Below are 11,074 nucleotides of genomic sequence, written 5' to 3'. Positions count from 1 at the left end.
ATAATAGAGTGTCATTGTTAAGTTTAGTGAGCGTGTGTGCAGGCCATAGTTGCCATGCCAACAGCTTAAAGCTAACATGATGGGAAATGCTAACAGCATATATTGTGGTTGTGTAACCTTAAATCAATGGGTTTTTGAATAAACATCAACATGTGCAAACATGCAACGACAGTCACCAGCATATGTTCTTTATCTTCAGTGAAGAATTACTTTTTCGTTTAAACCGGCTGAAAATGTACGCTAACGCAGTACCAAGTCTGTACGTTGTATGATACTGCCCACAAGTGGCCGATGCGCGTTATTTAATTTCTTTCCACATAAAAGGGAGACAAATTCGAGCTGAGACGTCATCAGCCGCTTCTCTGTCCGAGGTGCTGATCTCCAGTCACGTGACCCTTCCCTTTACTCCACATCCGCCTCCTTTCTATTGACTCCTTTCTCGTCTCTCTTCTCTCCTTTCCACCATTGAACCGACACAAAGGAAATCGCTTTGGCTGCACTCTCAATTCAACCGGCGCACGAGCCATTTGTCGCCGCTTTCCCCTCCCTCCTCCTCCTCCCTTGCCGTCGCCATTTTTAGCTCCATTCATCCATCCAAGCTTCCGCACGACTCGGTGCCGTTATGGACAGCGACTTCCTGGAGAACCCCGTCTACAGCGAGCTCAAGTACTTCTGCAGGAAAGTCCAGGATGCCTACAACGAGCTTAAGGAGGAACTGACACCCTACCGGGATGAGCGCTTTTACAGGTGCCCCACTTGCTTACAATTGGAAGGCATTTTCAAGCAAGTGACGTCATGTATTTTGATTGATAGATAGATAGATAGATAGATAGATAGATAGATAGATAGATAGATAGATAGATAGATAGATAGATAGATAGATAGATAGATAGATAGATATGTCACATGACCGCACAGGCAGCTAGATAGGTCACGTGACCACATAGGTAACCGTGACATTCACAACCTGACCAGCAGGGGGCAATACAGGGCATAATGGCAGCCAACTATGTATAGAATAGAATAGAATAGAATAGAATAGAATAGAATAGAATAGAATAGAATGTCTTCAGTGTCCTTGTACACAGATGAAATCGGGAGCGCTACTCCGATTGGTGCATATTAATAATATGAACGTAATATTTTTCTGCCTAAATGTTGTTCCTCTCATTCATCGAAATACCGTGGTCAGTGAAGGCACAGCGAAAATATTCTTGCTCTTTGACTTGACTTCTGTTTTTAAGATAAGTGTGAAAGTTGAGGTATTTATTTATTTATTATATATTTATTTATTATAATGTTCTCTAAAACTTTATATGAGTCTTGCCTATTTTATATCCTCCTACGGCTATTTAATAATTCAATATTGATGTTTTAAGTATTACGTCTTAAACTGTATCGAATATGTACATGCGAATAACCAATCATTAGCAAAACGCCAATATTGTCCGGAGCCTTTTTTTTCCGCCCCTCCCATTTTCGATGACGCCATAGCAGTTTCCTCTACCGGCTTCCACACGGATGTAGTTGGGGAGTGAAAGTAAATTAGTGTCACCCGTAGAGAAACTTTTCTTTGCTAAACGACACAAATGGAGCCGTAAGTGTCACGTTGATTTTTATCCAGAAATGTGCCCGTTTGTTAATCTGTTTATAAATCAACAAACGCAATAAAATTGCGGATTTTAATCTTCCATATGCTACAGACAGAGAGCTAATGTGGGAAGCTAGCTTTGTTGACATGTCTATGTCGGCGAATTTTAGAGGCAATAATGTAGTAGTAATGGCGATTTTGTGTCTTTTTATTGTATTCCGATATAGATTGGCACCCATGCGTCTCTACACTCTATCCAAAAGACATTTCGTGTTGGTCTTCGTTGTGTTCCTAGCTTGTTTTGGCCTCACAGTCTTAATTGGAATTGCAGGTATGTACATTCAGAGTTGTCGGTTTTACTCGGCGTCATTCATTAGTAACAGCTTCTTACACAATGCATAACTTTTTTTATTTTAATAGGTCCAAAGATTCTTTCCGAGCAGGTGTACAATGGGGATCAGTTTCTTGCTACAAATCTCTCAGTTAAAGACGTCTCAGTTAAGGTAAGGCAATAGAAATTGGAATGCTGACTATGAATTGGTTATCATACAAAGGTCTTCCACTTTACCTAAGTACTTACACAGCAGTCAGTTTACAAGCAAATATTATCTCATTGCTTGTATTATATCAACCCCGTTATTCATAAATTTCAGCTTTTTGTCCTTCTCTAAGATTCAGACCTAGTTCTTTTAATGAGACTTTATACCCATAGAGAGAAGTTAAAGATTTTGAGTCAGATGTATCACTACTTTTTTTGTTACGTTATTGTATAATAGTAACTGCTTTATTGTGCACATCAAAAAATCAAAAGAAGTCTTTTCTTTCTCGTAATATTACCAAATAATATGTGATATGAAATTGACAGTTCGGACTTTGTACTTGTAAAATGTCATTTTTTGCAATTTTGCTATTTAATATAGCGATCACATATTTATAATTTAATCTAGATGTTTTCTTGAGAAATTTTGACATCTGTCTCCTAGATTTTCCCTTTACACACGTTTATTACTTCTCACTTGCATATGAATTAATTTCACATTTATGTGTTTTCAGACTGGACCCTTCAATCTACGCTCCCCACCTCTGACTACGTATCATCAGCAGTTGTGGCTCACCTGTGTAATTCAGGCTGAACACAGTAATGGTAAGAAGGCTCAACCTTTTTGAAATGTCAGAAACAAGTTATAAGTAATATTCAGCAATGCAGTTTTGACTTGGAACCAGTCACAAGAACGTGTCATGCCATTTCACCTCTGACACAACTCTACTGTTCCACATACTTAGTTTGTTTCAACCCATACTTGCTTGTTAATTGTCTTAAAAAAATCATGGTTGCTCTGCATACTGGATGTTATCATTCTCCGCTGCAGTGGGCGACTTCCAGCAACCTTTCGAGATTAACATGGACCTTAAAGGTATGATGCAGAGCGCCAGCGTGATGCACATCAACAGCGTACGCAGCAAGACGCGAACGCTGCACTGTGGTGCTGTGAGTGTCGCCGATCACTTATTCAGCCATGCATACAGTATTTCTCAGAGTACAAGTCGAGGTTTTTATTCTCATTTTAAATCCCCATATTTGGGAGGGTTGACTTATAACCGCATTATCAAAACCAGACCAACGTTCTCCACATATCTGTGTTTGAATAACATTCATTCAAATGTGAAATATGTAATATCACATCATGGCTTAGAATGATATATACCTCTTAATTTGATATAGTATGCATCCATTTTACAGTATTTTCACAGAACATCGCAAAAATGCACTTTTGTCAAGCTCCGCCTGATTGCCTCTTTGCTGTCGACAATGAGGCTGCTTGGCTCTTTTTTTTCGGTGACTTTGACACATTATGTAAAAGAAAAATCGGCTTGACTTGTCCGTTGAAGACAAAAATGCGAGAGTGGTGGCATGCATGGATGTTAGCAGGTGTGGGGAGAAACACAGCGAAGGGCAGCCTTCCACACTTTGATCTCGCCACCGTCGTCACTTGGGTAAAGAAAGCTTCCGCAAAGCATTTCTGGAGACGTCCATTTCAAACAAATTCACCCAAATTGCTGTAAAATCAGGGGGTACTTGTACTCTGAGAATTACGCTAATTCATGTCATTAACAGCCTGACCTTGTTCCAGAAATGCGACGAGATCATTGTGCTGCATCTAGGCTACCTCAATTACAACCAGTACCTGGTCACGGTCAATTTTAAAGGCCTTGAAAACATCACGTACGATCTCAAGGTTAACTTTGTGGTAAGCTTCGCTCACATTTATATAATAGCAAAACAGTCTACAGTAGAATTAATAAGTTCTATTTCTGTTTAGTGGAAAACCTACAATCCCACATTTTCGCAAGTGGAAATTTGGTTCCGATTTGTCTTCGTGGTGTTAACGTTTATAGTGACGGTAAGGGAGTGTTCTAGTTTGATATCGTTCAATTAGCACAATTCAGGGATACTGTTACAGTGGACATTTTAAGCCTCCCTTTGTTTCTCTGTCCTCTCAGTGTCTCTTTGCTCACTCGCTGAGGAAGTTTTCCATGAGGGACTGGGGCATCGAGCAGAAGTGGATGGCCATCTTGATGCCCCTGCTGCTGCTCTACAATGGTAATTTTCCAAAAGAATATAACCTGTCACACATGGCTCAGTCTTAGGTGTTCAAATTTTAACCAGAACGGTGCAGCCAAGCACAAAAGGTGCTCGGTCTGCTCAACAAGAAGAAGACAACAAAGAACAGGAAGTTATTTACCTCATATTAGTTAACAGGCAGCTCCACTCTCACATTTACTCATGGAACATTGTTGTACATGTAACATTGTGTTTAAAAAAATCATATGTATAAATGATAGGTTCAACCTTAGTTGGATTATTAAAAAAGTGAGTGTGGGGGAGGTAATTAGTCGATTATTCAATGGAATTATTGATATGATCAACGTTTTAAAAAAGATTTGGTAGTGACAGCAAGGACTGCACGATTATGGCCAAAATTTTAATCACTATTATTTTGGTCAATATTGAAATCACGATTATTCATCATGTTTGGTCAAACATGTCTATTTATTGCCCTTTAAAAAAAAAACAAGCAGTATACAAACAAGAAGTCAAGGCTTGATATAATAATAAATTAAATAAATACTAATTAAAAACAAATGGCACTCAGGGCAACACAGCTAACTTACTTGCTGAGTGCAAACCAATGAAAAAAATGAAGCCTCCTTAGAACTAAGTACATTATTTACTTTTAAGCAAATTAGCAGTCAAAATGTCATTTTCGGTCATTTCAAACCGAATTTTATTTTCAGTTGGATCTTGCGTTGCCTTTCAGATCCGTTTTTTCCGCTGTCCTTCCTGGTGAACAGCTGGTTTCCCGGTATGATGGATGCCTTCTTCCAGGCTCTGTTTTTGTGTGCCCTGCTGCTCTTCTGGCTCTGCGTGTTCCACGGCATACGTGTTCAGGTAAGTCCAAGGTCATCACTTTTCAAAGTTGAAGTCAGCCTAAAGGTTTTCACTTCAATATGATCTATGTGCTCCTACTAGTCCAAATGTGGCATTCTGATTGTTATTGTGTTTGTGAAGCAACAAAATCCACCTGTTTTGTGGTCACAGGGCGAGCGGAGATGCTTGACCTTCTACCTGCTTAAATTGGTTCTTGTGGGCCTTCTGTGGCTCTCGGCCGTCACGCTGGGCATATGGCAGACGTAAGTTTCACCTATTGGCTTTTCATAGGTAAATAACAGTATAAATGACCAGCGTCCAATGAAAATTGATTTTTTTTTTTGATATATACCAATTCTGACATTCGTCTGAAAATAATTCTCAATGACCGATTCATTAGGTGATTTCTTTGATAATTAAAAACAATGTGGTGGATCTTTAAAACTTGCAACGACAAAGGTGGTAATTACATGCAGAACATTTGACTGTCGTACAATATTTTGTGCTTTTAAAATAAGATCTGTGTTTAATTATCAAAAATGCTGGCTGATGATTGTTTTTAGAAGGCCTAATATTAGCCGGGCCCTAGAAATGACCTCTTTTCTCCTGCCTGGGTCTCACAGGGTCAATGAACTCCAAGATCCCACGTACTTGTACAAAGTGGACATACAGAACTTTGAGGTTGGTTAATTATCTATCTTTTTGCCGCGACTGAACGACTTTTTTTGTTTAATCGAAATTTGCATCTTCTTAGGGCATGAAGTTGTTCTTCCTGATCATCGTCGTCCTCTACATCCTCTACTTGGTTTTCTTGATTGTCAGAGCCTGCTCGGAACTCAAGAACATGCCTTACTCAGGTTTCATGCCTCTTTGCAAAATAAATCAAATATATATTCTTTTCTCAAAAAAAACGTTCCATTCCGTTTATTTTGTTTCGACTCTCTTGCAGATCTGCGGCTCAAGTTCTTGACAGCGCTAACGTCTGTGGTCCTCGCTATAAGGTACGAGTGCCCACTGGTGTCTCCCGATTGGCCCAAAGTCTTGACGACTCTGTGTATTGTCTTTCTTCAGCTTGGTCATTCTCTACCTGAGGTTCGGTGCCAAGGCACTCCAGGACAATTTTGTGGCCGAGCTGTCTACTCACTACCAAAATTATATCCTTTAAACTTGACCGGGATGTGCAAAGTTTCTGTCCGTCCGTTTACCAATTTTGCAGCTTAATTTTTATCAAGATTTAAGTATTGTCTTTAACTCGGATCATACCAGCCGAGTTTTTTTCATTTTACGGCCTACTCAATTTTTACTTGTACACGTTAGCTTTTGTGTACTCTCCCTCCAAAAATGCCCTTTATGGTAAGTAGTAAGAAACAAAAAATATATATCATCAGAATGAGAATTGATATGTTGATTTATTTTATTTATTTATTTTTTTAAATCAAGACTCCCAGTTAAAGGATAATCCTGCTTTCTCCATGCTAAACGACTCAGACGATGATGTCATCTATGGGTACGTATGCTTCTTTTTTGTTAGGGGGTGGGGGTAATTAAAAACATCCTATATCAATCCCGAGTTGACTTTCCTTTGTATTTTCCGAAGGAGTGATTACGAGGAAATGCCCTTACAAAATGGACGTGCCATCAAAGCTACCGCCAACTTCCATGATGAGACCGATAGTGACTAATGTGGTAGATGCAAAAAAACAAAAACAAAACAAAAACATGTGTTGTGTAAATAAGAAGTATTTTCACAATAATGCGATGCAAGTGTACATAAATATATTTTTAAAACAGGACCACTTCTCCAAAATTGTACTGTAATGTAGTTCTACTGTATTTTATTTTATTTATTTTTTTTGGTTGGCTTTTGCTGCTTAGCTTATAATCATTAGCTATTATCATAGATTATATTCAAAATCTTATTTGCTCTTAATGACCAGCACCTCTTCCCTACAAAGGAGTATTAGGGCCACTTTGAAATGAAACATACTTAACTCAAGCACATTTATAAAAATAAATGACGCCAACTCTGTTTTGATGTTTTCAAAATGTTAGTTTTGTTATTACTAAAAAGTCAATGTTGTGACGGAATCGTAATAGTCACAGAGCAAATTTGCAATAATAATTTCAAAATTATGACTTAACTCGCTAACATTTTTTATAACATTACAACTTTTTGGAACATTACACACCTCTTGATGACACAAAATTAAAACTATTTCCCTCATAAATGGTCATTTCTCTGCAATTTTCTAAATTCCATAATACCGATTTTTCAATGTGACCCTAAATACTCTTTTGGACATATCGAGCTTTTAAAGTACTGGGAAAGTTGTAATATTTAGAAGGGATTTTTCTTTTCTTTTTTGTGTTTTCGTTTTGTAAAAACAATCTTTATTTTGTATGCTTTCTGTTTAACTACTGCAGTGGTATTGAGTTCCAGCTACCTTTTGACAATTATGATATGAAGTATGACGGTTAGGAAGTAAAAACAATGATGGCACATGAAAGCTTTACCCATGTAAGTGCCAAATCTGTTCTGAGGCCACTTTTGTTATAAATTAAGACATATTTCTTACTTTCCCAAAAAAGTTTTTGTAAATGCACTTTTTTAATTTATTTGTTGACATTTCGTACTGTATTGTTTGAATTATGCCAATTTGTACCTATATCTACTACTGTTGGACATTTCTTGCATACTACTCGTCAATCATTTTTGCCTTTATGTAGATATGTTAAAACAGTTGTTATTTTCTTCACCAAACCATGCACCAATATCCTTCATCCGAGTTTACAGGGAGACGAAACAGATATCATCACAAGTACCCCAATCGACATGGTGCCTTTTCTTCACGTCAAAGTTATTAAAAAAAGACCCAACATTTTCGAGCCACCCCGTCTATGAATGTGAATGTAAGTAATGTTGTCGGTTTCAAGTGCTACTGTAACAAGACGGCGGGTCTCGACGTGTTTCAAATAAAACAAGAAAAAAAATGTCACTTTGAAAATAATGAAGCACAAATGGGTCTTTTTATTTCATCATCCAACATACACACTCGGAAATGCAGCCAACATGGCCGAAGACATTTAACATTCAGATGGCCAAACCAAAAACGGTGACGATGCAACACATGGATTTGTTCTCCCACTTTACTGCACAGCTTCCTGTTTGACAAGAGATTAGTACAGTATTATAAATTAAATCAGCGTTTAAAAATTGCATATTGTGCTGATCAGCCAGAATCTTAACTTTGTTGTGGTAAGTTCTATTTATCCTTCTTTGGTTATTTTCCTCTTTGTTAAATTTGAACTGCATTGGTAACATTTTTTAAAAATATACATACCATCCGTAGAGTTGTCCCAGAAGCACGAGCTGGCAGTCTGCAATCCCGCCCCGTTGTTCTGCATGATGACACAGGTGACTTGAAAGAAAGTCATACGAATATTATTATTAATCCGTGCAAGATTAGCAGATCATTAATACTAACACCGACCGATGTATTTGAAAGGCTTTCCAAGTTTGCACAGTTGACTGAGGCACTGCTCCACAATGCTGGTGCTCCACTGGTTCACCCGGATGTGTTGGTAAGAACTTGTGCCGATGGTCGATTCTATGGACTACAGTACATGCAACACCTTGTTTGCGTATGTACGTCAGAATGATACGAATTTTCTGTTTAACCATGCAAATAGGAACAGTTTCTCAATGATAACACCCAAAATATTGCGTTTATCTGTTAAGTAAACGAGCATTTAAAGTCATGTATTATGCAAATGTCAAATAGATCATTTCAATAATTAAAAAAAATAAAATTTCTTTTACTTTCTACACTTGGCGTAGTTACCGTATCCATGGCAACCAAAACGCTGCCAAATGGGACACCGCCAGCTAGCTAACTAGTAACGGAATTATACAAACAACCCACAGAATCGGTTAATGTTTTTATATGTATATCTGATTATATATAGCCATGAACTTACGTCTTTTACTAACTTTGAGACATCCTCCACGATAAACGTAGCCTGATGGCGAGAGATAAATCAGAAAAAAAACATCCATCGTTGTCATCGTACCGGCATTTATTCAGTGGGGTTTTTATTCGTTATATTGCTGAATGATCGGGCTCGAGTGCAAAATAAAATAATGATTTACCTCATCTTCACCTTCTTCCATTTTGGTCCGAACAGAGTAACTCGGCTCCGAATACAACTTCCGGTTACGCTATACAAAAGCCTCCCCGTCACAATAAAAGTATTACCACGACAATAACATTTGACGAATCACGGTCGCTAATGAACTTTTTTTTTCGAAGCCTACACTAAATTGAACACTCCCAAAAACAGCATGTAAATTAAAAAAATACACTACAAATAAAAAGAATAACTTTCAAAATCAATTTAAACTCGAATGTATATTCTATAACAAAAAATATATATCATTTCGCATATTCATTCATTCGTACTGTTTTCCTTTTTTCATGTGTGCACATGGAATTTTTTTCGCCTGTGTGTTTTATATACAGCTGATTTGGTGTGCCTTTATTTAGACACAATGCTCAATAGTTAGCTATTGTCATACTATACTGAAGGCGGTTAACATAATTTTCAATCAGATATACAAATAAGCTTTGAGCGGATGTTACCAGCCAAAGGTTTGAACGTGGTTTTTCATTCAATATTAATGTGGGTTTTTCAATCAATGTCACAGCTGCTGTTAAAAAAAGTAATACAAAACAGAAACAGTCTTCCCCGATCATTTTAATAATTCAAAAGTGATGTCTAAAAAAAAAATCAAACCAAAACAGATCTTTTTTTCCTCCCGATGTGTCTTATTTCTGTGTAATGGTGAAGGAGTTCTGGTCTATGAGCTTTCCAACTCTCTCCTGTAGGGTCTGGACCACCTCCCCCAGGATGAAGACATGCGTGTCATCCAAGTCCTTCAGGATGAACTTCTTCCCCAGGGCCATGGTCTCATCCAGGTACAGGAGGAATTGCTTCATGGCGGGGTCGCTTTAAAAAGAAGGTTTAAGACATGTTTAAACAACGCCATTTAATCACATAAAGATTGACAAGTCTTAAAATGGTCCTTTTACCATTCGACGAGAACGCCTTTGTGCACGTTGACCATTCTGATTGATAGATTGGAGATCTGCTGCAGGAAAAACAAACATTAAACTGGGTAGCCTGAATTGCCTGATAATGATGCTTTAGCCACGATCTGATGTCAATTACAGTGAATTTGAATGTGAACCTTTGCCGTAATTTTCTCTCGCTTGGCGCAATAAATGTAATGCTTTTACACGGACATTTAAATGTATTTAAAAAAAGAACGAATTTTACCAACCTTAAATGTGTTATTGTTCGAGGAAGTTGACGCGTCTCATTGTGATGACGACATACGGCGAAAGAGGAGGGACAGTTTCCTTTGTCGTTTTTAATGCGCATGGTCATTATAGCTGCGTTTACATTTCACTACTGCGCATGCGTACAATGGCCACGGACAGGTGTGCTGCCCAAAGTAATTGTGTACGCTAATAGCTTTAGCACGTTGGTAAGTATTACAGTTGACAAAAGAATGTTTTATGAAGTTTACGAAAATATCTGGAATAACATTTTTCAAAATCTGTATTTAAAAATTGGCAGTGTTGACTGGATGAGCAATTCTAGGATGTGAGCTAAATTCAGACTTAAAAACGCTTGTAAAAATAAACACCCCCCAAAAATCACTTGAGACGTCTCCAACTGAAAAGATTTATTCTCACCAATATTTGTGAAATGTGTGACTGAAAATAAATGAATACAAAAAATGCATGTGAACAGTGCTAATTGACATAATACATAAGAATAGGTCCCTAGAGCATGTGTAAACATCATATAGATAAATTAAATCCCAGTGTAACGTTTGTTTGAATACTTCGTGGTAAGACAGTGTCATGGTTAAAAAAAATCGTGTTCAATAAGCTGACAGGTCTGACTAGAAAAAAATAAAACAACATGTTTTAGGGTTTTTGTGGCTACTTTTAAATTAAGCTTTGAAATTTACTCAGCATTAGTGA

General features: G+C 37.6%; 3 protein-coding genes across 5 annotated transcripts; 1 reads left to right on the top strand and 2 right to left on the bottom strand.

Annotated features, from left to right (window-relative positions):
* The first annotated feature begins 359 nt into the window (after positions 1 to 359).
* tmem181 (transmembrane protein 181) lies at positions 360 to 8,040 on the top strand. Of its 2 annotated transcripts, none has more exons than XM_088403644.1 (17): positions 360 to 747; positions 1,819 to 1,922; positions 2,012 to 2,094; positions 2,645 to 2,735; positions 2,962 to 3,080; positions 3,724 to 3,840; positions 3,913 to 3,993; positions 4,094 to 4,193; positions 4,912 to 5,042; positions 5,193 to 5,284; positions 5,645 to 5,702; positions 5,776 to 5,878; positions 5,971 to 6,022; positions 6,093 to 6,175; positions 6,285 to 6,374; positions 6,462 to 6,528; positions 6,619 to 8,040. In XM_088403644.1, exons 1-17 carry the CDS (start codon positions 623 to 625, stop codon positions 6,701 to 6,703), a joined length of 1,581 nt encoding a protein of 526 aa, XP_088259770.1. In that variant the 5' UTR covers positions 360 to 622; the 3' UTR covers positions 6,704 to 8,040. The 2 variants fall into 2 exon arrangements, with proteins under 2 accessions (XP_088259770.1, XP_088259771.1); XM_088403645.1 differs by lacking the exon at positions 360 to 747 and adding an exon at positions 1,497 to 1,597.
* On the bottom strand, positions 8,027 to 9,270 carry dynlt1b (dynein light chain Tctex-type 1b). The gene is made up of 5 exons (XM_088403646.1): positions 9,172 to 9,270; positions 9,000 to 9,041; positions 8,513 to 8,636; positions 8,363 to 8,440; positions 8,027 to 8,183 (listed from the first exon to the last, which is right to left on the bottom strand). The coding sequence occupies exons 1-5, from the start codon at positions 9,190 to 9,192 to the stop codon at positions 8,113 to 8,115; spliced, it is 336 nt and encodes a 111-aa protein (XP_088259772.1). The 5' UTR covers positions 9,193 to 9,270; the 3' UTR covers positions 8,027 to 8,112.
* A 488-nt stretch (positions 9,271 to 9,758) lies between these two features.
* Positions 9,759 to 10,421, bottom strand: gtf2h5 (general transcription factor IIH, polypeptide 5). Of its 2 annotated transcripts, none has more exons than XM_088403647.1 (3): positions 10,363 to 10,421; positions 10,112 to 10,170; positions 9,759 to 10,028 (listed from the first exon to the last, which is right to left on the bottom strand). In XM_088403647.1, the coding sequence occupies exons 2-3, from the start codon at positions 10,144 to 10,146 to the stop codon at positions 9,848 to 9,850; spliced, it is 216 nt and encodes a 71-aa protein (XP_088259773.1). In that variant the 5' UTR covers positions 10,147 to 10,170; positions 10,363 to 10,421; the 3' UTR covers positions 9,759 to 9,847. The 2 variants fall into 2 exon arrangements, with proteins under 2 accessions (XP_088259773.1, XP_088259774.1); XM_088403648.1 differs by having other exon boundaries at positions 10,112 to 10,167; positions 10,363 to 10,417.
* Between the last annotated feature and the right edge of the window lie 653 nt (positions 10,422 to 11,074).

The sequence above is a fragment of the Hippichthys cyanospilos genome, chromosome 20 (assembly GCF_059441005.1).
Source record: "Hippichthys cyanospilos isolate Australia breed blue-spotted pipefish chromosome 20, RoL_Hcya_1.0, whole genome shotgun sequence".
In the NCBI taxonomy this organism is placed as follows: domain Eukaryota; kingdom Metazoa; phylum Chordata; class Actinopteri; order Syngnathiformes; family Syngnathidae; genus Hippichthys; species Hippichthys cyanospilos.
Note: the sequence above shows the minus strand (reverse complement) of the source record. Positions and strands in the feature narration are given on the sequence as shown.

Coding starts and splice junctions, on each gene's coding strand:
- gtf2h5 (XM_088403647.1), bottom strand. CDS start 10,146: ATGGTCAACGTGCACAAAGGCGTTCTCGTCGAATG. Junction 10,029..10,111: donor AAAGGCGTTCTCGTCGAATG/GTAAAAGGACCA, acceptor TTCTTTTTAAAG/CGACCCCGCCATGAAGCAAT.
- tmem181 (XM_088403644.1), top strand. CDS start 623: ATGGACAGCGACTTCCTGGAGAACCCCGTCTACAGCGAGCTCAAGTAC. Junction 3,841..3,912: donor ATCTCAAGGTTAACTTTGTG/GTAAGCTTCGCT, acceptor ATTTCTGTTTAG/TGGAAAACCTACAATCCCAC. Junction 3,994..4,093: donor TGTTAACGTTTATAGTGACG/GTAAGGGAGTGT, acceptor CTGTCCTCTCAG/TGTCTCTTTGCTCACTCGCT.
- dynlt1b (XM_088403646.1), bottom strand. CDS start 9,192: ATGGAAGAAGGTGAAGATGAG. Junction 9,042..9,171: donor TGGAAGAAGGTGAAGATGAG/GTAAATCATTAT, acceptor TCTCGCCATCAG/GCTACGTTTATCGTGGAGGA. Junction 8,441..8,512: donor AAAGCCTTTCAAATACATCG/GTCGGTGTTAGT, acceptor CTTTCTTTCAAG/TCACCTGTGTCATCATGCAG.